Genomic DNA, 24,595 nt, shown 5'->3' with positions numbered 1-24,595 from the left:
GGTAAATTTTTCTAACTTAATTGCTAAATAACATATGGATGGCTAGGGATACCATCCTCGAGTTTGACTATTTTATTTCTTTAATGAGATCAGTGGAGTGTTATCTTTTTAGTCTACTTTCTATGAGAGTTTTGCTCGCTTCAGCAGCCAGCTGGTTTGGATGTGTTGCTGTTCTTCACTTATATTTTCTATATATATATATATATATTTTTTTTTTATTTGGAGGAATTTTACAATCAATTCTCATTAAGAATTATAAGTAAATTATTCTGGCGTGGTACGTATTTTCTTTAAAAATGAGAGAAACACGTTCAGAGTGATTCTGCCTGTTTGTGAATTTTAGCGTCTTTAACATCTGTACAATTGTCTCTGGGTTAGAAATGAATTGTCATTCTTGACGTAATATCTATCTCACTTTTTTTTTATTTAGGAGAATTTTATAATCAATTCTCATTGAGAATTATAAGTAAAATCTATCTCACTTGACGTAATATCTCTTTTTATTCACCATATACGTAAATAAAAATGGTAGTCATCGGTCATTTAAAAAAAGAGAATGAGAAAAAACATATGTAAAAAACGCTGTATAACAATTTATTTTCATTTATCAATCGCGAGAATATTAATTACTCGCCTGATTCTCCGAGCGAAAGAAGAGTTATTTCCTTGTCTTTTATTTTTACAACACGCAACGTTTATAAAAGAATGAACGGAAAGAAAAACGAACAAGGAGAGCCTGATTTCGAATTAAGTCATCGCGGATCGCCTTTGTACCGGGTTACGAGTAACCTTGCCGATGTTATCGACAATTCATGACTAATTAAACGGGAACGCGCGGAAAAAACATATTTCTCTTCGTGCCAGTGGAAAAGTTTCGAATCAGGTAATCGAATTGTGAATCGCGCCACTATTTTCGTATCGTGCTTCCTTTAAATAATTCATTATCCTGGAATTGCCTTGTTCACCGAATCTCCTTACTTCTCAACACGGTTTCGCTCCTTTTGTTATTTCTCTCTTTCTCTCTTTTTACGCTCTCATCGTTTTAGATGAATATTCGAGGAATAATGAACCCGTGTTCGTATTTCGTTGACAAATATTATTTACAATTCCAATATAGTGGGAATAACACAATTACGTAAGAATCTGTAATTTATTCCCAATAAAATTTACTTTCAATAAATCGTTATATCGTTATATTCTCTGCGTGTGTTCATATCCTGTCAATCGTAAAAGATATTTCTACTTGAGATAGAATATCCGACCAATTTTTAAATGTCATAGAACGAAAATTACATTAAAAAAGAGCGATAACGATTTAAATGAGGCAGGTAAGATTTGTTGATCGAAAGATGATTGGTTCGCATTGTATACACGTGCGCAGCTTTTGCTTTTAATTAACGGCTCATCTAATGAAAAAGCAGCCGTCGAATGAATATAATACCTCGGTGTTACGGTGCATGGCTTAATTGTATGCGACCGCTTAAAAATAATCGAATTATATGAACAGAAGTCCGGGGCGTAACGAGGGCAATATAATATTTGCATTAATCGAGGCAGTTCGCTTCGGTAGAGAACACGTGCTCAGCTAAACGTCCCGTGAAGGCGTGAACGATGTTATTCCACCAGGGAATCGAATCGAAGCACGTTATCATTATTCTGTTTCGTTTTGTTTAAGAGAAACTTTACTACGATGATAGATTTCTATTTGCAATTCCATTTTGTTTATAAAATATTTTTAAGTGTCCAGGTATTCAATGTTCTTTCACATACTTACGATTTTTTAATCAAAAGTTTTATTAATCTCATTTCATTCTTCATTAACTCGAAATTTACTAGCGTGTTAAGAACGAGGAGGATGTAATTTCTACTGTTAAAAACTAAGAAAATACAACCTCCACTACTGGTTGTGATTACGTAACTAATGTTCATGCTACCGATCTGTTGTTGACTCCGCTCTCTTTCGCTCTCTTTCTCTCCCTCTCACTCATTCGCCGTTAATCACGCGTTCTTCCCACTATCCGCATTGGAGGCTCATTTGCGAAATGCTAACAATGTATTTCAATGGCTAACAAATGTCAATATTCCAATTAAAACAGTGGCTGGAATACCTTGCACTGTCTACGCTAACTATTGTGCAACGCGTGCAAGGGGTTTCGCCAAGAAAACGAAACGTTCAACCACCGTTGCACCACGTTGATGGAGACGCGATAAAATAAATGAATCATTTACGATTCGTTTCGTTATCTTGCATTTCATATCACCAATATCAAAAATTTCCACACGATTCATCGTATTCTTTTCGAACATCGTTCAAATCGTTGTTTCGTTTTTCTGCAAATGATTGCACAATTTGTGAGTGAGGATATTCTCTATCTTTTAACGCGCGTGTCGTAAAGAAAATATAAAATCTGTACAGTTCCAAGTTCGCATTTTGTCCATCATCGTTCAGTATTTCGAAAGTTCTAAACGAAACTCGTGGCTACCTGTATTTTTGGTCTCTGATCGATGATGCAGAGGGGCTTTTATGTATAGTTGGGTCCCTTTTGAACGAAGCACCTATAGTTCGGTGTTCTGAGCACAAAAGATTAGTGGAATTTTCCAAGACGGTTTTACCAAGAGTAGAAATTAAGTTAGGTAGGCGGTCCGAATAGACGAACACGTTTACTCTCGGCCACGTCCCTCTACAATACGTGATGGCTGAAAGAAAAATACCTACCATGTTTTCGAGTCGTTCCTCGCCAAAATTTCCTTGCTTTATTTCTTCGTTTCCCTGCCAATGTATTTCTGTACTTAGACTAATGTTTTCTTTTTTTTTCATTGGTACTTTCAAATTTTACGAGAGGTGTACCATTAATATTATTGTCTGTTTTTTTGATCAGTGTTAGGAAAATTTTGGAAGAATTTTTCCTCTCTTCGGTATTGTTTCAATCGTCAAAACATTTACTTAAAAAAAAAAGAAAGAAGAAAGACTTTCTTTTCTTCTCTTTTTCTATAGGATCACGATTAAACGTTTTTGGTTTTAATTGGGTATTCACTTTCTTCGGCTGTCTTTTTTCACCGACACACTTTTGTTCTCGCGTGACGACGGATTTTCAACAACGATGATTCCGTTCGCTCGTTTATTCGACGTCTAATTTGTATGAATTTTCATGAAGCACATCCTGAATGTGTTAGAGAAGGAGGAACGTTATGGTGTTCTTAAATCAGCCGTAACTGTTTCGAGAAGGGTCAACAGATGGGAACAGGTATAACTGAAAGGAAACCCTCGGAACAGCTTCTTTCCATTACCAGGTCTCCCTTTTCACCGTACGGCTCGCTTAGAAGAAATCTTAACGATGATTCAGCCCAGAAAATGGCTCCAATGGAAAGTTTCACTTCGTCATTTCACCCTGTAATTTCGTCCGACGAAGCGGACGCGTACTAATGTTGCGCAACGAGGTTAAATAATTTCCAGATTATTTTAGTCTGAACTATGGTAACCTTTCGAAAGTGTAACCATTTCAAAACAGCTCGTAACGAAAGAAGAATGAACTTAATTTCGAACATCTTCGAAATAAAAAAGAAAGATGAAAAAAAGTTTCATCAATCACGTCTGTCCAAAAGAGACGACGAATTTTTCTACGTATGCTGATAGGAACGCGAAGGCTGTGTAACGAATTCTCGTGTCGAGGAGACGTCTCGTAGATTCGATCGCTGCGTATTAATCATCGTTTACAAGCTTGGTAGGTAGCGGAGATGGGGAAACCAAAACTACTTGCTCTTTCGTCGTCAACCGACACGTGGATACAATTGCCTGGTAATTTTATTGCATTCTTCAATCGGTAAGGCTACTGTATGCAAGACCGGTTTTGCAAAGTGACTTTAACGCCTCGCTTATAATCTCGGATCACGGCTACTGGATCGAGCTTCACAGAGAGTCTCTTTGTTCCACGTAAACGCGACCACAGTGTGGCAGCGACTGCTACATATGTATGACTGAATTTAGTCTCCAATTTAATTAGCAAATATAGGTTCTCATTTGCGCGTGAATCGATCGAGTTTAATGGCCTCTCTCTCTCTCCTCCTCTTATTGTTAATGTTTTAGCTGTCGTCAAGGTAAATCCCGAAGATGGCACCGAATTTCGCTCTTCGTAACTTTGTTAAATGTAACGCAGAGTGAACAACCATTGATTTCTCCTATTTCGTCTTTTGTATCTTTCAATGCGTTTCTTCTTTTTACTCGAGCGTGCGCGACTCGACGTGTCAATATTAAAAATGCTTGATACCGAGCATACTTCAAAATTGGGTTAACGAGTGGAAACAAAAGCTACGCTCTTGCCTCGGGGATAAAACCAAATCGGTGTACGCGTACATGGTCAGTCACAAAGGACTATGTACGTCTATCGAATCTCGCGTGTTTGATTTATCAGAGGGAAGCAAGTAAGAGTAGACTTTGTCACGGAATTTCTTACATGCACGTATTGATGCAAAAGGACTTGGGATTTATGCAGTACATTAACATATTCCTCGAATGATGTATTATTAGTTTTATTTCTCGCTGGACACGAAGATTCATGTAACTGATACCTATCGGACACTGTAGATCCGCCAGCGATCATGTGTGGCGAATGTGTTTTTCTCTCGTAATAAAAAAAAAACTCGACGAGAATAATTGTTGCAATTATTATGCACGAGTCATTAATCACATCGTCACTGTCAAGACGTTTATTTCTACGAGATAAGGTAGGTGGTTGTGCTCCAAACGCTGCATAGGATTTGGGAAACGTATGTAAAGTACAACTGAGCTCACCCTTGGTGGGCAAGGGAAATGAATCCTTGAAGGGGAAGAGATTTCGTGAGGATTCTCAAGAGGCAGAGAAGTCTCATCCCTCCGTCTTTGGAGAGAAACGAGCGAATATAGCTGTGAACGAAGAAAAAGCACGGACCGACCGTGTAGAGAGTAATTTAAATTCGCTGGCACGTATAGGCGCTCGAAGGGTTCCTGTAAAGGATCATAAATTCTCAAAATAACCCTCATTTCTCGAAATATCCGACGAAATCTTCGATTCGCAGCAGTCGATAATAAAATCATGTGTTCGTGGTTGATCGTTACATTACGCGTGGAGAGATAACGCCGGCTACTTGCGTAGCAATTACGCGTGTATACATTTTTAATGTATGTACCTATGTTTCAGCGATCGGCTGTGTCGCTATGATGAAGCGTTAAACGCTATTTTGAAACGATAGAGTTAGTTATATTGTTACGAGGTTTGGTGAAGAGAAGGTGATGGTCGATCGTAGTGATTTCAATGCAAGTGATCAACGGTTCTTTAAATCTTCTCTTTCGTGATAATATGAACTTGCGTGCTCAAATCTACCGACTTACAGATCTGTAATCACGCGCCGTACTTTCCGTAGTCACTGTATGCTGACTGAACTTTCAAATTATCTCGAAACGTAAAAAACGATGTTTCACAGAGAATATTTGTTCTGCTGTGTATCGAAGATGAAATGGTAGAATCTTTGAAGATTCAATATTTACTTTAGCCTGATGTGTCGCTGCGATAGTGTGAGAGAAATTGTGTTTCGAAACGACAGAGATCGTAAACGATGATTCTGTGAGCCACGGGACCGTTCGTTCGTGCGTGAAAGTTTCCCCGTTGGAAAACAGCGGGTAACAAATTATCCATGAATTTTGTTATGACGCGTTCCGAATAAAGGGGTGAACCTTGGAGTGGATGGAAGAAAGAAAAATACGTTTCGATTCGAATCACGCGGTACCCTCGAATGCAACAATGGCCTGTTCTTTGAACGAACAACGAGGAGGGAAAAAATCAAGGGGAAATAATCACCCTTCGTACAAATATAGGTCACGATAGAAGCGGTGAATAAGCGTGTGTGTTGACCAATGACGTGTACATATACAACGGAGCCACTCGTGCAGATTTATCTACAGGCTGTAGAACAAATTCCCAGATAAATGTCTGTATACCGAGAGTTTCTCGGCTCTCGCGTTAGCTAGCATCCCCAGTCAATGGTTTGTACTGTCTTCTTCGCTTCTGGAAGGTTCTTTTAAATTCTAGATAAAAGTATCGATTAATGTCGATTAATCAGCTGGTTATATGTGACGACTTGAGAACTTTTGAAGATAAACCTTATTCGGTAAATACGAAAAAAAAGGAATAGATTAAACTTATCAGCTTTTTGTTTGCTCCTAATTCACTCTCTATCGCGAGGAGAAAGTTTCGATATATTAATAAGAGTAACTTGAATTTTCTCTTTGACGTTCTTATGAATCATCGTGGTTCGTTCCCCTAAGAACAAAGGATACGTCGAACGTGTTTCTATCGGATTGCTGTCAGGCTTATACGATCGTTATCCGAGGAAAAATGCACAATTACGACCGATTAAGTCTATCTATAGTCCCTCGTAGTCTATTTGCAGCAGCTGACGAAACTCGTTTCCGTGTTGCATCAGTCGTCCGATAACCGACTTTGTTGTTTACCGATCGTCGATAATTATGCTGTGTTTCTTTCGTTCGATCTATCTTCGCTCCTTCCTCTCTCGTGATCTGTTCCACAAAGTCAAATCTCTCTTGTCAAAACACCGATACCCTCGATTACGAGCCAAGAATCCCTCTTGTCTCATCTCGAATATTCATCCAATCCCAATCCGCGTTTCACGTAAATCGATCGATTATTTCGTCATATACCGTTTCATCCACCGAAAGTTACGCATTGCCATAAATATTAGAACGGCATTGCAGCACCCTAATGCGTTCGCAGAGTTCCCCAAAACCATTCCTGCTCTGCGACCGTAACACGAAACAGCTTCTCCTCCCAGAGACCCAGGACGATCCTACGCCTCTGGAAACAGCTGATCACTCTCACCAATCTCGACGTGCGCACACTTAAAATCACCAACCCCATACTCACCTTCCTGTTTGTAAATAATTTGACCGTGTCTTTAATTTTTCATGGAAATCTCGTCTCGTGTCAGTCACCGGATCCAGTTGAAATTTGGTAGGGTCGTAAGCGGCCTTCCATGCGTTCCACGAATACCGTGGTTTTAATACATTCTCGATCATCCCGTACGAAGAGCCGGAAACGAAGGGTGCAATATTTATTCGACTACTCGATTTATTTTCGCCCTATCAATTGGCACGAATCGCGATTGCCAGAAAAGCGCGTTTTCACATGGAAGTTGGTTATTTCGACGATGAATACAGTGCATTTTGCCTTCGTCGTCGATGGAGGCAGTTATCGTAGATGGAATGCAATAATTATTTTTCGTAGATCTAAAGTTTCGAAAGTTTCGAAAGTTTCATATTATACAAATAAAATCGTATATCTATTATTTGACAGCAGGAAATGCGTATCTTTTTTTCTTTTACTCATATGCTATTCTCTGAGCAACGAGCTCTAACGTTTCCTCGAGTGTGACGATCCCACATTCTCCGATTTTTCAATTTTAATCTCGTATTAGATCACTGAACGAGCGTCGAGGATTTGACGAGCAGATTAAAAGAACGAGATCCATGTTTCCTTTCAACGAGCCTGTTCTCGTTCCACCGGAAACGAAACGTGTTTCTGTTTCTACAGAGTCTGGAATCAGTCAATTTCTCTTTTCGAGGATCATAAAAGGTCCGCCACGAGACCGGCTGCAAGATCTTTTCTTCCGAGCTATCGCGTTGCGCCGCGTCCAGGCATTATTACTCGTGAGGCACGCAATTTCAAACGAGCCACGAGACGGGGTCCTTTTATTATTCCGTTGACACATGGCCCGCAATCACTTCTGCACCCTTCCACAGTCACGGCTCACTTCGTGACGGGGGAACTCGTAAGGGATTCTCGTTCTTTGCGTCTAATCCACAGTCGCTTTCACCGATTCTTGCCTATCGGTTCATCGAGATAGAAATGTTGCTTTATTTCTATCTTCCTCCATATCGTCGTTTTTCGTGGAATTATTTAAGATACGGTGGGAAGATCGAATCGCATTGCACGAGAGTTATTGTAAAGTTAAATTATCAGTCGGAAATCTAATCTTATACTTGCTGCAATTCAATGTTTCTACACTACTGATGGCTACCCTGATCCGCTGTTAATGGCGGTTCTCAGAACGGTCGATCGACCTCGGTATTTTACGATCGTAGGAAAATGGGCAAGGATATGATATATACTATTCGTCATGGTTTTATATCTCGATCGTAAAATGCATCACGCATGCGTTCCTCGAACCTCCGTGACCCTATAGATTATAGATTATAGGTCGTATCAAACGAAGAACGTCAGACGAGACGCGCAAAATCAACGGCTAAATGTGTCTAGTATGACTCATGAAAGTATTTGAACGTTTTATAGAAAAATCTCTTATGTAGATATACTTTATGTAGGTTATAGAAATCATTTGAAAGGTCGTAGGAAATATTCATTGTTTCAGTCTAGGTGGAAAATATCGGGCGTATCCTTAGAATTTTCATTCGTAGTTGCGATGCTAAAAGAACAGAGTTGCACGATGTAAATTCTAATGTAAATTTCGATGGAGAGAAATTGCGAATGAAATGTTGCGTTAGAGCAACGTTGGTCCGTGATGGGTAAGCTAAGGTAAGGCAACTGTATATTAATTTCCTACGAAGTGAAATTATGTATTGTGCCTGCAATAAATGTCTTATATCTCCTATATATATTGTCGGATTTGTTGCAAACTTTCCCAATATGTTAGAATAATTTTGTCCGGTTACGATGTTAACAAAGTTCCAAAAAGTTTTCTCTAACGCGCATAATATATCCGTGAAAGTTTTGTATGGCAAGCGGCCCAACACTTTGTGAATCACCTTACGTCATGAGATTTTATGCCCGGACAGGCAAGTTTTTCGCCATCATGGCACGCTTTCCCGCGTTTCTTCTGCGAGCTTCGGTTAATTTACTATCGCATAAAAGTCGACTGCTCCGGTGAAGGGTGCTCATCGATTTGGCAGAGTCCGCGACAAAAGGAACCATGTTGCGTCAAGGGACACCGCTGTCCTTTGATCTTATTGTAATACAATGTAATTTGATAAATTTATTCCAACATAAAAGCCACTTTTGCGGCGCACGTGGGAACGCTTCGAAGTTCTACAAGACACTGATAACGGTAATAACAATGGCAACAGCCACCTTCGTCGCTTCGATTCAAATATAAATCAGTAGACTGGAAATGTTTAGAAAATTTGTAGAAAATTTCATCTTCCTCGCTCAATGTTTCATATGAGCGAGAAAGAGTAAGTTTTATTTGCTTCATGGTATTTATGGAAACGTTTACATAAAAATTTGCAGTCTAGCGATAGAATAGAAACGAGATAAGAAAGAGTAATTCTAGCGAATTCTTCGAATCCGAAGAATTATAAACATATGGAATTTTGTAATAACTTTATGAAATTCTTAAGAATCTCTGGAGTAACGTATGCTTCAGTTTAATTTTGTCTTTCGCCCCTTGCAACATAGTCTTCTTTCAATGAAATCTATTTACGACTAACTCATCGTTTATTAAGTTTCGTCAAAGCCAAAGCAGAGATAAATCCGTGACAAATATGGTGAAAAATAAGTTCGTGAAAAGAACAAGATGGACAGATAAAAGAAAACATATTTTATCGATATTAACCGATTTTACTTAGTTTGCTCGTTTCGAGAGGAAGCTTCAATTAGAATATAATATTCCATCTGTCTATTTCAGAAGAACAAATTAAATCAGTCAGAATGTATAAATGAGATACATACGAAAGAAAAAAAAAAAAAAAGAAAAAAATGACATGACAATGAATAATGAAAGTGGAGAGAAAAGGAAATCGATATCGAAATTTTAAAATGATACCGTTTCACGAATTTTCAAAGCAATTTAAGAAAATATCAAGGCTATTTGCTGTTTGATAGCGCTGTTTATGAAATTTTCATCCGGTGTTTGCGTCGAACGAGCATCGATACGCGGAAAGGCTTGAAAACGTTGAAGATAATTTTTTGCTTACGTCATCTTAAGGTGGGGGCGGTTATTTTTTTCTGATATTTCGAGTATCCAATTTGTTCGATCTTTTATATAACACCTATACGGCCCTCCTTAGTCAGAACGTTCTAGTTAGCATTTCTTCATTTATCCAGATATGTTGAAATATTTGACGCTTCTGGTATTTCTTACCTTTCAAATATTAATTATACTTCCTAGCCAGTTAATATTTTTAATCGAACGAAGAAAAATAAAGATGATATAGAGAAAATGACTTAATTCCTGTCTCTTTCGGTTACAAAGTGATAGATAGGACATTTCAGTCAACAGTGACAGTACGTATACTTAAAAGTATACTTAATATCAATTATGTCAATATACTTAATATTTGACTATCAAATATACCGCCTCAAACTTCTACAAATACGATCGGTTTTTTTTCTCGACAAGTTAATCGTTTTCCGATTATCATTCAACAAATAACACCAGTCTTCTGAATAAAACTTCTAAAAACAGCTCCTTAACCGTTTTTCTTGTATTTACAACGTTAATAGGATACCGCGACGAAATTCCGGTACTTAGGAACTACTCTTAATAGAAAGTAGTATGGCAGTCGTTCTTTCGATATTCTTGATGAGTGGTTCGATTCTCGTTCAAACGGTCAAATCGATAGATTAGCTTGTTATGAACGAGTAAGCAGCGAACTGAACGCGATTATAAATGAAGGGTAACATTAATCTTTCTGTACTTCGATCAAAGTTCAAGCGATTAAGAGGTAGAGCGTACATGGTTCCATAGTCATTCAAGACGTAAGGTGACCTATGGCAGAATTCATTTTCCTTTTTAACCCCAGAATATGACGTTCATAATTCTTATGACTAACAAAGACTTCGTTTGGAGTAGATAATATGTTCGATCGTAGATTATAGATTAAATGAACTGTGATTATTAGACGAATAAATCATTCATCAGATCGATTATGAACAAAATAATATCGAGATTGTAATCAATGTGAAACAATATTAGCAGTGACTATACATATTTTTTTAGAAATTCACAATGATTTCTGAAACCTTTCTCGCTGGAATTGTTATTAATTATGTTATTTAATTCTAGTAATTATTGTAACATAATATATCGATAACGTCCTATAACGCGTTGGAGAAAGGTACGAAACTATGTGAAGATGTATATTATGTTATCATCGGAATGATTGGAAACATTTATATTTCGTTAATAATTAATGATTTATAGTCCTGTTCCCGATGACTGATCGATGTTATCAGGTGTTACAGTCGACTGTCTTTATCGCGCGAAAGTGCAGCAATTAAATGACTCTGGCGATATTCAGTAAACAGATTATGTACGGGTCAACACTTATGTACTTGGTTGATGTACCATGCAAATTATGCAAGATTGTTATTTCATGCTGACCGTAAGTGGAAAAATTGCTTGTAAGTGTCGATTATGCTGACTGTAAAATGGAGCAAAACAATCGAATATTTTTCACAGTGGCAATCAGATATCATCGAGACTTTGTCTTTCTGACTTCGTCATTTCGAGTCCTTATTTTTCATTTTTCTTCCGTTTACTCGATGAATTTTGTTTCTTTTCGCTCTTCCGTTTCTTTAATCAAAGAATTCTAGTTCAGAAGAGAAGCGGAACAGTTGACGAAATCTTTAATATGAGGAAACCTGGAGCAAAGTTAAATCGTAATAGAAAAATTTATACGACTTTAAGTCTTAAAACATATCGCTATAGGTACTCATAAAAGCATGAAACTCCATTACAAAATCCCGTAAATAAATAGAAATTTTATGCATCATTTCTTGTATTTATCTGGTTTTCGATAAAAAAAGAATGCACGCATCTAACCTTCGTATAATTACATTTTATTTATCACATCGAACGTTTCACGTCGTGTCGCAATAGCGAGATTTGACCAACGATTGGCGAAAGAAGAATCGTCACAGCAGCGATTGGCCGGGAGTATCGATCGTTCGACCGATACCGCTTTATTGTCTTCCGACCAATAAGAAGAGCGTGCATTTTCGTCTTCTATTATTGATATTTCGTTGTCAATAGACTCGCAGATAATAAACGTATTCACCAGTCCCTGATAATGTTCAGCACGATGTTTTCGTGAAATGAGAAACGAGAAACGAAACGAACGGTCGACTAACGCGTGTCGGGATGACACGGATATCTGTACTTTATCAGCCTCGTGCATTGTTATTGCAAAATTCTGCTGCGTGAAATCACGCCGATGAATCGTACTTGACAATACCGCTATGTATTGGTCGCTTCAGCCATGTCCCATAATTTTGTTCGAACGATCGATTACCACAGCGTTATTAATTTCTCTTTTCCATTAGTCAGAGGACGTTTGGTGATTGTTATTCGGTATTATTTATCGAGTCAGCCGATATCGTTGATCAGAAAAAAAAAAATGATCTAATCTTCTTATCTAGATACATCACGTTTCACTTCTTGATTGTACTTCGTTCCATATTCACGTTTTAATTTTGCAATGTTTGAAGAAGACATGTGTATCGCTCGACATTCCTCTGCCTTTACATATTTGCTATGATCAACTATTTTGCAGACGAATCTATTAATCTCTTCAAAGGCGAATTTTTAAGGAAAATATAATTGTTCGTTATTGTTCTATTTAAATATACAGATACATAAAGCGTGACAGCTAAACATCGAAAATCTTGGCGATAGAATAAAACGTTGCTAGGAAAATTTTTAATATTCTAGTCCACGACTTGTCGCGTAATTGAATTCTTTGTACATGAAGGAATCAAAGATATTTCAAGATCACTTCTATTTCTCTAAATAGAACTATACATTTTTCTATAAATAGCTCGATGCACATTTTAATTCTTTACAAACAAGTAATAAGGTAAATCGAAAATATAAGATCGAAAAGCGATTAGATAAAAAGATACATTAGTCTTAATGTATTTAAAACTTATCGTATGAAAGACATGAAAAACAAAAACAAAAAAATACTACATTGTTTCTCCCTGTCTTTCGTATTGCATCACCAATATTTTCCACAATAGTCAACTGTCACACTTTAATTTCATAGCCCTGTTATCTGTGAATACTAAATGGGAGATACAATACTCGAAAAATATATTGATACGTCTAAGAAACATAGCTTCTTTTTTTTTTATTTAATTTGTACTTTACAATTTGTCCAGCTGAACAATTTGGTAAATTTTTGTAAATGTGGATGGCTACCGCCAGCGGGATACCATCCAGAAACATAGTGTACACATATATGATCATATCTTCCAGAATTATACTTCAATTACACAAAAAGTAAACCTACACATACGTATCGATATCTTTCAAGATGTTAACACTAGAAACAGATGATAATCTTCTATTTCGTTTTTTCTAATGCATTATATATAGCTATATATAGATATGGTATTGAACCTCGTTAGCTACATATAAGATAATTTATCTCAGGAATGTAAGTCAATTTTAAGGGAATATAATTTATTATTGATATAAAACGTATCCCGATTTATCCGAGAGGCTACTTTTATTCAGGATGGTAGGAAACGTGTAAAATAGTCAGTTCCATTCGCCCTTGTCGACGATTCTACAAAGAATAAATCGAATATACTAGACGTCGCAGTCGCAAAATATCAGGACCCGCTAGTTTACGACACCGTACGGGCAAGGATTTAAAATTTATGCCACCCTCAAGTGTTGACGCTCTTTCTTCCTACAGCCGAGTGTAAGGATGGCCAAGTAGTCGACCCAGACGTTCGGACTTGACATTTTCTTACAGGAATATTCACGTCTGGTAATCTTAATTGTATTTTTTGGAATGAAGCCTAAATTACAGAAAAACAAAATCTACATTCACATGCAGTGATTACAGTAAGTTAACCTGATCGACCAGAAAGCTTTTTGCCAAATGATGAAGCATCGGGTAACCAAGCCACTGCTTTCTGCCTATTGTACCTCTTTTCCCTCCGAACCTCTTGGTCTAAATTAGCCATTGTTCGTAGATAGCGATCTATAGCAATAGCAAAACCACGTTTCAGAGTAACTTCGAATATGGAACAACGCGATACGTTTTGCGTCATAGTATTATTTTACGATGGAGTAGAGGAGCGTTTATACGCCATAGCGAGCGTTCGTGTATCTGTGAAACAGACAATTCGTGTGCGTGTTATTAGAGAAAATCTTTGTACCGCAGCTGTTTGGTATGATAATGCAACAAACTTGCGAACAGCTACACTACTTGTCACTGCTAAAATCGGATTGATTTGAGGGGCAAACAATACGTATCACGTTGTTTAACTGGACTTAGTATCGATATTGTAGCGTGACAGATGCATGGACAACGTGTTGATAAACGTGGCTGTCCTTCTTATTCAATAAATCTTATTAAATAAATCTCCTATCGAAATTTAGATGACGATCTAATCTATATTTGCGATGACTATTTATGTAGATGTTTCATAGTTCCCGTGTAAACACAGATGCGATTATTTTTGTGTGCGTAGATGATCTAATCGTGTCGATAAAAAATTATAGATATGTAATCGCTGATTTAGTTACTTTATAAAGTAGATATTTTTCGCGTACATACAGCGCGCGTCAATGTCAATCTTCAAATTTCATTAACGCTAAACTGAGATGAGATAACAATAACTTTATTGGTAAAATTCGAAACCATTCCGCAAAATGTATACGGAGCTTACAACGTATTTATTAATACTAAATGTAGAGATAGTTCTCAAGTATCCATGACATCGTCACATGTACGTGACTTATCAGGAGTTGTCAAACTACCCGGCTGTGATAGACACAAGGGTAGGGAACATATTCGTCTATGACAAATGTTCGATACGATTCTCATTCATTAGAGTTCGCTTTATGGAGTACCACACGTGCTCAAATATTCTGCGCCTTTCCCTTGCTACCCGACATCGGGTTTCAATTTGTGGCTCCGATTCTCGTAACGTAGTAACTGGTGTATCAAGTAGCACATTTTTTATGTAACCTATCACGTTGGTCTATAACTCATACATATTCCTTTTCTACGTAAAAAATTAAGTAGTGGAACGAAGTATCGCGATATATGAAGACTGCAGAGGAAGAACATGACAAGTCTATCTTTTACAGAGAAGCAGTTTCTCAACCAATCCCGTGTTTCCAAAATCTATTTTCGAAGCTAAACATGTGTTCTTTCATCCCGCCCAAAATTTATAAAATATCTTGGCTTCCACAAAACTTCGTCAATTTGTCAGCTATTTTTAAAATACACGTCTTTGGAGCTAGCAGATGCTCATTTTCGATTACGTCACGTTCAAATTCTCCTCCCCTGATCGCATAATGACACTGGAACCAGGAAATGTACTTGTCATGGTTCTCCGCTGTAATCTTCATATTTCATATCGTATAAAATCGTCCATTCGTTTGAAAACGATACTCGTATTTAGAAATGAAATTCGTACACGCTTAATGGAATTATAAGATCGTTGAAAATGACTCGTTTAATGATAATTTTGACAGGAAAAAAAAAACCAACTTGGAGGCGCCGGGCATCGATCCCGGTACCTCTCGCATGCTAAGCGAGCGCTCTACCATCTGAGCTACGCCCCCTGATAACAGGCGCTGGAATTCCGCGAAACTTCCGGAGCAAAGCTCCGATAGCGTGACACAATTTCTTCTAATTGATTTTTCGCTGACTTGGCAGCGTTAATTGACAGCCGGTTAATTAAGAAGTCGATGCAACCGATTAGACGCAAGAATCGAACTATTGTCCTTCGAGGAATTCGTTTATCGAGGGTCTCCTCTGTATTGGTCATTGTTGAATCATCGTCAGTGTATGTCAGATCGTTGCACTCTATCGTTTAACTAAATGGCAATGATACAATATAACGAACATAATTACTGAATCGAAAATTATATCAAAAAATTCGAACGATATACGAGCTTCTGCTAATTACTTCGAAAGTTGCTGCCATCTTGGATTTCCAATTGGCAGCAATTGATTCTATATAGGTTTTGCTACACGTGTAACTGCCGCTCGGTCTTAGTTCTCGAGATATAGGCAAAAATCTCTCGGTACTACTACTACACTGAATTCTGTCTATAATTGTGCGTATGCGTTGGTATCGGTTATCGGCCGCCTTGCAGCGCGGCTGCGGCGCCTCGATTTAAAAAGCTAACCCAAACCCAACTCTTATCTTTTGTTTATACGTAGTGCATGTAAACGGGGACTGGGTGAGCTTGAGTATTCTGGGATCAATTCAGGTTACAATTCTGTATACAACTGCGTATTAAAAGTGATTACATCTGTTTCTTCATGACGGGTCAGATCCACAGGCTAAAAAGACATTACCCTCTAGATTTAAACATTAGGTTTAGCTAGAATCAAACATACGATAATCATTTATGATTCACGTTATAGTAACACGCCAGAATAATTTACTTATAATTATCAATGAGAATTGATTGTAAAATACTCTCCAATAAAAAAAAAAAGAAAACAAAATTTGTTTCGATGTTTATTTCGATTAGGATAATAGAGATGGTTTAATGAGTAGAATGCTTGATTAACAGTTCAAAGATAATATATATTTCCAACAACTTTGTAGAAAAGATAGTTACGTTGGTGCGTAATGTACAAGTAAAGTAAAGATGTAAAGCCGATAAAGAGATGTTTACTGTTCCAAAGATGATGAATCAGTGAAGTTGGGTGACGATCCTGTTGCTAAGGAAAACTATTGCTCGATGGTCATCGACCTACCATTTGTCGCTTGCGGGTAGAATTCCGGCAAATATGGGAAAAGCTAATTTACCCAATTTTTACTTGATGGAGCAATAACCATAAGGAATCTTTTGACTCAAAGATGTTTTATGCCAATTGACGACCTTAATAGTAAATCAAAAAGCCTCCTTTTATGACAGTTCCTTAGGATTATTGCGATCCACTTAATTCTATTTGCACATTTGTTGGCCGCCTCGAACATAGTCACCGGACGTAACACCATCAATGGCCCGGATTAGGTTTGGATTAGTTTTTTATATCCGGCCGATGTGGGACAGCCGGTCATAAATTTGAGTGATAAACAATAATATAATTACAATTCATGATGTTTTATATTTTATTGTCATCATCTGAAATTGGAAATATTTCAGTCAAAATTGTGTTGTCGTTCGAAGAAATTTTCAAAGATGTTTCTTGCTGTCTCGCATATGCGATTGTGAATGACTATTTAGATTCGTAAAGTATAGAACAAAGATAAAGGATATCAGTGGCTGACGGATGTAAACAGATCGCCAAGCAACGAACTTGCAAATGTCACAGACACGCACACATACGGGCAAAATTCATTGTAGCGGCATCGTCAATTTTTACAAATTTATATCTCGAAAACTAGAAGAGTCTGGCGGTAACACGCAAAGGAAAAAGTTCAAAATATTGATTTCTACAACATATTAAAAATCATCGAAATGGAAGAGAGCTGCAGCTTTCTAAATTAATTAGCAAGTTTCTTAGAAGCTAAAGTGATCGACTTCATTTTTTGTTAATTTCTTAGTTCCATTGCCTAAGTACACGGTTAATATTCAGTTCTCGATAAACAAATGAATTATTTCTATAAATTATTTATCGTAAGAAATCACATAAAGAGAAATAAATAAAATAAATAAAAAAAAAGTAGTAAATTCTAATTTATGGAGCCGATGCAAATGGCTTCTGAACGGCTCTTATGTATATAAAATGAAAAAATTTGTTTGAATTTTAAAGTATTATACACACGATTCGGCAGTAAAATTTGGTAATGGTCTTTCGTGTCATTAAAATTCATGGATTTCGGTCTTCTGCTTCATTGTGGCTTCTTGCTCCACTTCGACCGATAATAATTCGGTCTCCATTGTTTCGAAGGCTTTTATGTACAATGATGCGTCATTAGCAAAGATAAAGATGATCCACTAATGCCACGTGGTCCAAAAGCGTGGCTCGTGCCATAAAAACGTTTTACACAGTCCGATAACACACTAGCCAAAGAAAATGTCGGCGACTTGACTCGAATAGTGAGTCATGGTTAGAACAAAGGTATCTTTAATCGGTCGAAATGTCTGTACACAAGTTTGTTGGTACATATTTGCACCTTTGAACTTCTTTGGAAAAACATGTTAATACCACATGTGTAGATTATTCGGTTCTTACACTTTACATCGATAAGCAGTCAACAACAGCTACAAAGTTTAGATTTAGATATAGTTTACTTAAATATCAAAGACTAGAGATTATGAATTATCAACATGAAAGAGAAGAATTCATTAAAAGATCTCTTAAAAAATATTACGCAATTTACTTTAATAATTGTTAATCCTTTGCAGTCATATATTGAATTAAATTTGATATTGTGTCTCATTCGATTATTCTCAGCGTCGACGTATGTATGTATGAAACATATTGCTCTCTGTGTTGGAATTTAATTCAAGAAAGACATCTGCGGACACATTATTAATATTTACGCAAATTTATGTTTTTACGAACTAAAGAAACTGAAGAAATTGCAGCTGAAAAGAGATTTCCTCCAACTATTATAATTATTATATAAGTACTTGTAATACTTTAAAATTAGTTTATTGAATATATAAAATTTTATTTGCCGCTTCGATATAACAGATTAATATAGGTGAAAGAAAAATAAATATAGAAATAAAAAAAAAAAAAGAATAGATGAAAGAGATAAGCAGAAACGGAGGATGCATACGTACGAAGAAAATTTAAGAAATGAGAATAGACCTATAAGAAGCGATAAGACACAGATACGATATAGGAATATAAAGGAAAGTTGTAGCATAACATCGTTATAGAAAACGCTCAAGATTATAGAAAAAGGATAAAAAAGAACGTTCTAGTTCCACTAGTTTCAACATGGAAGGGAGAAAGTGTCAGGCTGTGCGTGTTCGCAACTTTTACGATCCTCCGGAGTTCTCGGTCCGTAAGGCATTATTGCGCAACACGAACGACAAAGAAAAAAGGAAAACGAAGGAGAGCCAAGAGAGTTGAACAGAACTTCCCTCTTGATTTACTCGCTATTCTGGAAACAGCCCTCTTGACTTCCGCGCTGGTTCTTTTCCAATGTTGCAGTTGTGTTTCTTTCCGTGGTTATGACAGTTCGCGTGTCTTCGGCACGTGCTCGTCCATCGTCTACCATCTCGATATCTGTTTGCTCGTTGCCTCATCAACTAATTCGTGACCATTTTTTATCTTGCAACAAGCACTGTAACGCCGCTTATCGGACGTCGTTTTAGTGTAGGACATTATGATGACTCATTCCCTCGTGACTCAAAGCTACATCGACGTCCTTCGCGTTCCGTCGCGCAATTTCTCACAAACTATCAAAACTTATTATTGTTATTGTATTTTGTCGATTTTATTAAAACTCTGACGACAAGAAGTCGTCGTAAAACGTGTCAATAATTTTTCTGCTGGTCAATTGTTTTTATCTTAACTGAAATGTGTCCTGTTAAAGCGAGACCGAATAACAGGGAATTCACTGTAAGAGCATAGGACACTGCCTGATGAGTTTATGTAGAAAAGACAGACCAGATAATCTCCTATCGATGAAGCGTCGGCATAATTATAAAATTCCCAACGTTAATACGAAGATAAAAAAAAAAAGAGAAAAGAGAAGTTTGATATACGTATAAGACAGGGGTGACGAGAAAGGAATTCCGCGGATAGATAAGTCTATTTTGCAACCGGAGATGAACGCGATCCGTTAATCTACACCGGCGATTTGCAGTTCGTCACAATGTAATGGAACGATAGTTGGTAACGTTACAGCTGAAACGTTTCATTGCCACGTAATACCTTGCCGGGTTCGCAATGTGACTCATCGCCGCGAAAGGATTCTAAAGTGTTTTTGCATCGGCGGCCTTGATCCGCCAGTTCGATGAGAGTTCGCTCAGAGCAAGAGGGAGAAAAAAAGGAAGAACGAGCACTTCGGTTAAGTCATGGCGGCCGATTAGACGCGTCGATCAATCATTCCGCTATTTTCCTTCGCGTCTGTCGTGCTCCTGTTCTTGCTGCGACACACTTCTTTTTTTTTATTATCATGATACAGTTCGTTACGTAGCTTTAACAACGAGATCGGATGATCGTGTACGTTGCATCATTGAGAATATAAATCTGTCTAGTTACAACGACTTCATATTGCTCTTCTGTACTTGTTGACTGCGGATTTTTATAGACATTCATATTTTTATGAACATGCAAAGAGATAGAACTTAATACCGACTCGAAATTGAACTACACTATACTTTAAAGATTTTATATATCTTTATATATTGTGCGCGCTCTTTGCACTCTTATATCTTTAAATTTTTCATTAATGCGCAAACATTCGCGGCTTATTTATTATCCATTACTTCGGGTGCTTGTATGCACCTAAAAGCACTTACAGGAACCTGTATAAAGAGTATAATGATTTCGATAACGTGACTCAGCGTCCTGCGATCCAACCGATGGTTTTTCTCGATCAAACATCAACCTAGCAGTCCGTGTCGTCTAGTGGCAGCTGACGAGACCATTTCGATGATTTTGCTAGCAACAGCTGACCGTTGCAACGCATAGAGAGTAGTCTTCTCTTCCGTTATAACGGCACAATGCGTGCGACCGGCTGAAAGCTATTGCACGCTAGGAAAGAACGAGCAAGAGAAAGAAACGAAGGAAAAGAGAAAGGGATAGATAGATCGGTCACGGGTTAGACGGTGACGCGTGGTTATAATATAGTGGAGGGGTGGTTGGAAAAAAAGCGGAAAAGCGGAGAAAGCAAGAACAAAACGAAGCTACCGAGAGTGTTGCTCGGTCGTTTGGTGTAGGGAGATGTAGGGAGGAGGCGGGGGATGCACATGAACGAGACAGACTGGATAAAGAGCGAGAAAAGAAATAGGGGATTAAAGCGGAATGAGAAAGACGGATGGATGTTGAAGGAGGGCGTGGAAACGGAGAAAAGAGGCACGGTGAAATATCGCGATGTAGGGAATGAACAAGAGAAAGACGCGAGAAAGAGACACGGCAAAAGAGTGCATGCCATGGTGGGGGAGGAGAATAAAAAGAGACGGAAAAAGATATAGAAGCTATACATATACGAGGAAGAAGGAAAAGGAGAGGAAAACGGGCATCGAGGAAAAGAGATAGTAGGAGTTGGTGGTGAAAGAAGGACAGAGAGCGAAGTAGGAGTGTACGGGACGGTGGTGGATTGGGAGAAGGGGATTTCCGAGCGACGGGGCCTATAATATCGTATGGCAGTGCCGTAACGAGAGGCGCTTTCCCGAACGTTGACCTCTTCGCGCTTCCAATACTAACCTCGCCCAAATGCCCGCTCCCGGGAATACGAAATACATAATATGTATGTAGAAACTTTGATGTCTCTCATCGCAACGACATAGTTCGAGCTGAGAGATCGTCGGCCTTCCTGGAAACCGATTGACCGAGAAAATCTCGAAACCTCGATTGCGCTTTAAAAGACCTTCCCTTCCCTCTATGTTGTACATTAGGATTTATTATATTTTACACCGAACGCACAGAAGTGAGGTTCTGCAGCTGTTTCCGGGAGCAAGCTGCTCCGGCCCTTTAAACCGGCCTTTTCTCGGAACTGGCCTCTAAGCGGGCTTTCCTTTTCTTTGTGAGTATTTTAAAATTTTAAAGGAAATATTAAAATCCATAGGGTATTTATTGAAACAATGAAAAAATTGTAATACATTTCCCGAGCGAATTTCCCTCTAGAGGTTTCATTAGCCTTGCATTAACACACCGACCGTGATGCTGGTACGTTCTTCTCGGTATCGAAAACCGAGAACGGTTTCGTTTCTGGCTCTGGAACAATTTCAAACGCAGTTCGATTAATGGTTCGTCATCATCGATCGTCATCGAAAAGCCGAGTGACTAGACGCAATCAGCGTCATTGTGCTAGACGTTGCGGCTGCTGACACGGTGCTTCTATTCTTACGATGAGGAGACGTCTAGTTAGACCACGCGACTCGGTACGAGGGATTTTTTTGGGTTCGTTCGCATGAAAAATTCTGTGATGCGGTGGCATCGTGACATCTCGTACTCGTGACAAAGGGTCGCAGGTATTTTGCGGAAATGAAAAGGGGAAAGAGCCCTTCTTCCTTTCCGGCCAGGTCATTATTTCATGTTGTCCTTGGAAGACAAAGGAACCTTAAAGGCCCTGAAAGGTCTTCATCATCTCTTCCCTGCATACAAAGAGACCGGATAGTTTCATTGATCCGAACAGTTACGAGGAATATTCACGAATCATAGCGTCCTCCTATGTACATACATCCATCGCGATAACGTAGCCTCTTCACTGAGAAAGAGTCTGTTCATTAACGCTGATAAACAGCGAACGTTCCACCTTCTCGAGGATTATATACTTTTCAGTTATGCAAGGGGAGATTACCGGTTGTCGTTTCGCGAGAACGGTGACAAACTACCAGGTAACGACAATGAAAGTGTATTTAGAGTAGAGATATACAAATCGGACAGCAACCGGTGTAGATTCTGCTACTTTCGTGCTCGTATGCAGCAACACGCGTTTCAAACCCATGATTTTGACTTTCTCCCGACATTTTAAGCCGAGAAGTCAAGGGAAGTACGAAACAGGCCGGCGTTCTTCGTTTACTTTTACACTTTTACCAGTGGACCGCATAACACGTTACAACTTACATCGTGCTGATAATCAGATGGGATCGATATTTTTAGCACAGTTCGTACTCCTGTTGCTAAGGCATCAGCTGATCAAGCCGGCTGCCTGCGTGCACCAGCCCCGTATCTATAGCTACCTACACTAACGTCCCCACCAATGGTCCCCTCTCCCCTGTTGCCCGTTGACTTTAACCGAACGCATAACCAAGTTAGATATTCACGAAACGTTGCAATGAATCACGAATTATCTGAAAGCAAAACCCTCGTCTTTTTATGCGCTTTATCAGAATTTCGCTTTAACGACCCTGGCATGGTACGCGCTGTTGCTACGGCACTGTCGACCAATGGCAAGTCCGGGGAACCGGCAAGTCTCCCCACCAGCTGTTCGTTCCCCACCACGCTACCTCGACCAGATGATCGCAGCTCGTAGCTTAGCTCGACTATCGAAGCATCACTTATCGTCAGTTAGCAACCGGCTCTCTTTCCGTATACATCGTTCTCCGTAGCAAACCCCCAGCACGTAATGTCCAGTGTAACCTGATTCTTGTGCTCTTCCTAATTATGTGTCGGTGTTGTGAACGATCATAGTCTTTTCTACCTTCTTTTTTCTATTACATTTACTGCTTTTGTACCGTTCGATTGTACTTTTATAAAAAATTGTGCAGCCGTACGAGAAGATCAAATAGAGCCTGTCGCATACATAATACCCAACGCCAGGGTACGAGCAATATTTCTGTGATATTTATTATGATTGGTAATTTCTCGCCGGTGTTCCTCGCGTGTGATAACTCACGGACGTTCTATCCCAAAGGAAAACCTACCGTTAAGACTTACCGGTGAAAACAATTCTTCTAAATTTCGCGACGTCACGTATATACGTATATACCCGTCGTTTTTTTACCAAAAGAGCTTTAGATCGTCAAGGGACTGAAGAGAGACCTTTTCCCTTTTTTATTACGTACAATATATACCCGTACGTTTTTACGTTATTATATACGTCTGCCGAAGTCTTTCGTGTAATATCTCTTTCATACGTATAATATATATACATATATATATATAGTGTATTTATTAAAATCGTCCAAAATTCCTGTGGCTAACGTGACCGAGTCTTACCCCAAGGCGGATACAATCGCGAATTGTGGTGGTGCCGCCAGCATGGGTCAGATTGGAAATGACGTGAGTTTTTTACACATTTTTTTTCATTTTTCTCTTTGATTTGTTTAAATTTTAAATCTCGGCTCAGGAAACCGACCTGCTGGTCGCTTTCGAGACGAATGCGCCTGTCGCTACCTACCGGGTTTTTTTTTTTTTCTTTTTCGCTTGGTAACAGCGAGGGGGAGGATCGACCGGCTTTTCGGGCTTCTTCGTGTTTCTCGTAATTACAGCCTATATAGACGTATCTGCGTGTACCGGCATTCATCATATACGTGTGTATCTTTCTATTCGCTCACGCATGCGACCGGCGCATTCGGTAAGTCACCGAGACCTTACGATTCATCGAGTAAAGACAGAGTGTAATACGAAGTAAGGGAAAAAAAATGGTCGGTCGAAAGGGTTGAAAGGAGACAAAAGGGATCGAGGAATGTCGCTTGAATATCGCGACATTTCTTGTAATACCGTCGAATTAATATTCCGTATGCGTTCCCCCGAATTAATTCCGAATTTTGAAGCATGTTCAATTCCTATTTAAAACGTAATCTGTCATATGCTCATTTTTAATATTTAGCTTCGTATTATTGTATTTGAATCGCTATGTATGTATATACGATGCTTCGGTCGATCTCTTCGATCGTTGTAAGCATCCATCTTTTTTTCATCATCCATACTCGAATAGATCGAATCGCACATCGTTAAATTGACGAAAAATAGAGAACTCTCTCGATATATTCGATTCGATAACATAGACGAGACCGGGTAATTGATTCT

At 38.5% G+C, this 24,595-nt stretch overlaps 1 protein-coding gene and 1 non-coding gene across 4 annotated transcripts in view; one reads left to right on the top strand and one right to left on the bottom strand.

The window, feature by feature from the left end:
- Positions 1 to 24,595, top strand: part of Sesn (Sestrin) — a 150,918-nt gene that overhangs the window by 96,779 nt on the left and 29,544 nt on the right. The window contains exon 1 of one of the 3 annotated variants that reach the window (XM_072009490.1): positions 23,120 to 23,845. The exons of the other annotated variants lie outside the window; for them this stretch is intronic. Coding sequence (XP_071865591.1) covers positions 23,825 to 23,845 — 21 coding nt within the window. The 5' untranslated portion in view covers positions 23,120 to 23,824. Of the gene's footprint in view, positions 1 to 23,119; positions 23,846 to 24,595 lie in introns of those variants that run through there. 3 annotated transcript variants of the gene reach the window in all.
- Trnaa-agc (transfer RNA alanine (anticodon AGC)) lies at positions 15,522 to 15,594 on the bottom strand. Its single transcript has one exon. It is a non-coding gene; the product is annotated as a tRNA-Ala (tRNA).

Source organism: Bombus fervidus, chromosome 8, assembly GCF_041682495.2.
Source record: "Bombus fervidus isolate BK054 chromosome 8, iyBomFerv1, whole genome shotgun sequence".
Taxonomy (NCBI): Eukaryota; Metazoa; Arthropoda; class Insecta; order Hymenoptera; family Apidae; genus Bombus; species Bombus fervidus.
The sequence above is the reverse complement of the archived record's forward strand: the minus strand, read 5'-3'. Positions and strand labels throughout refer to the sequence as shown.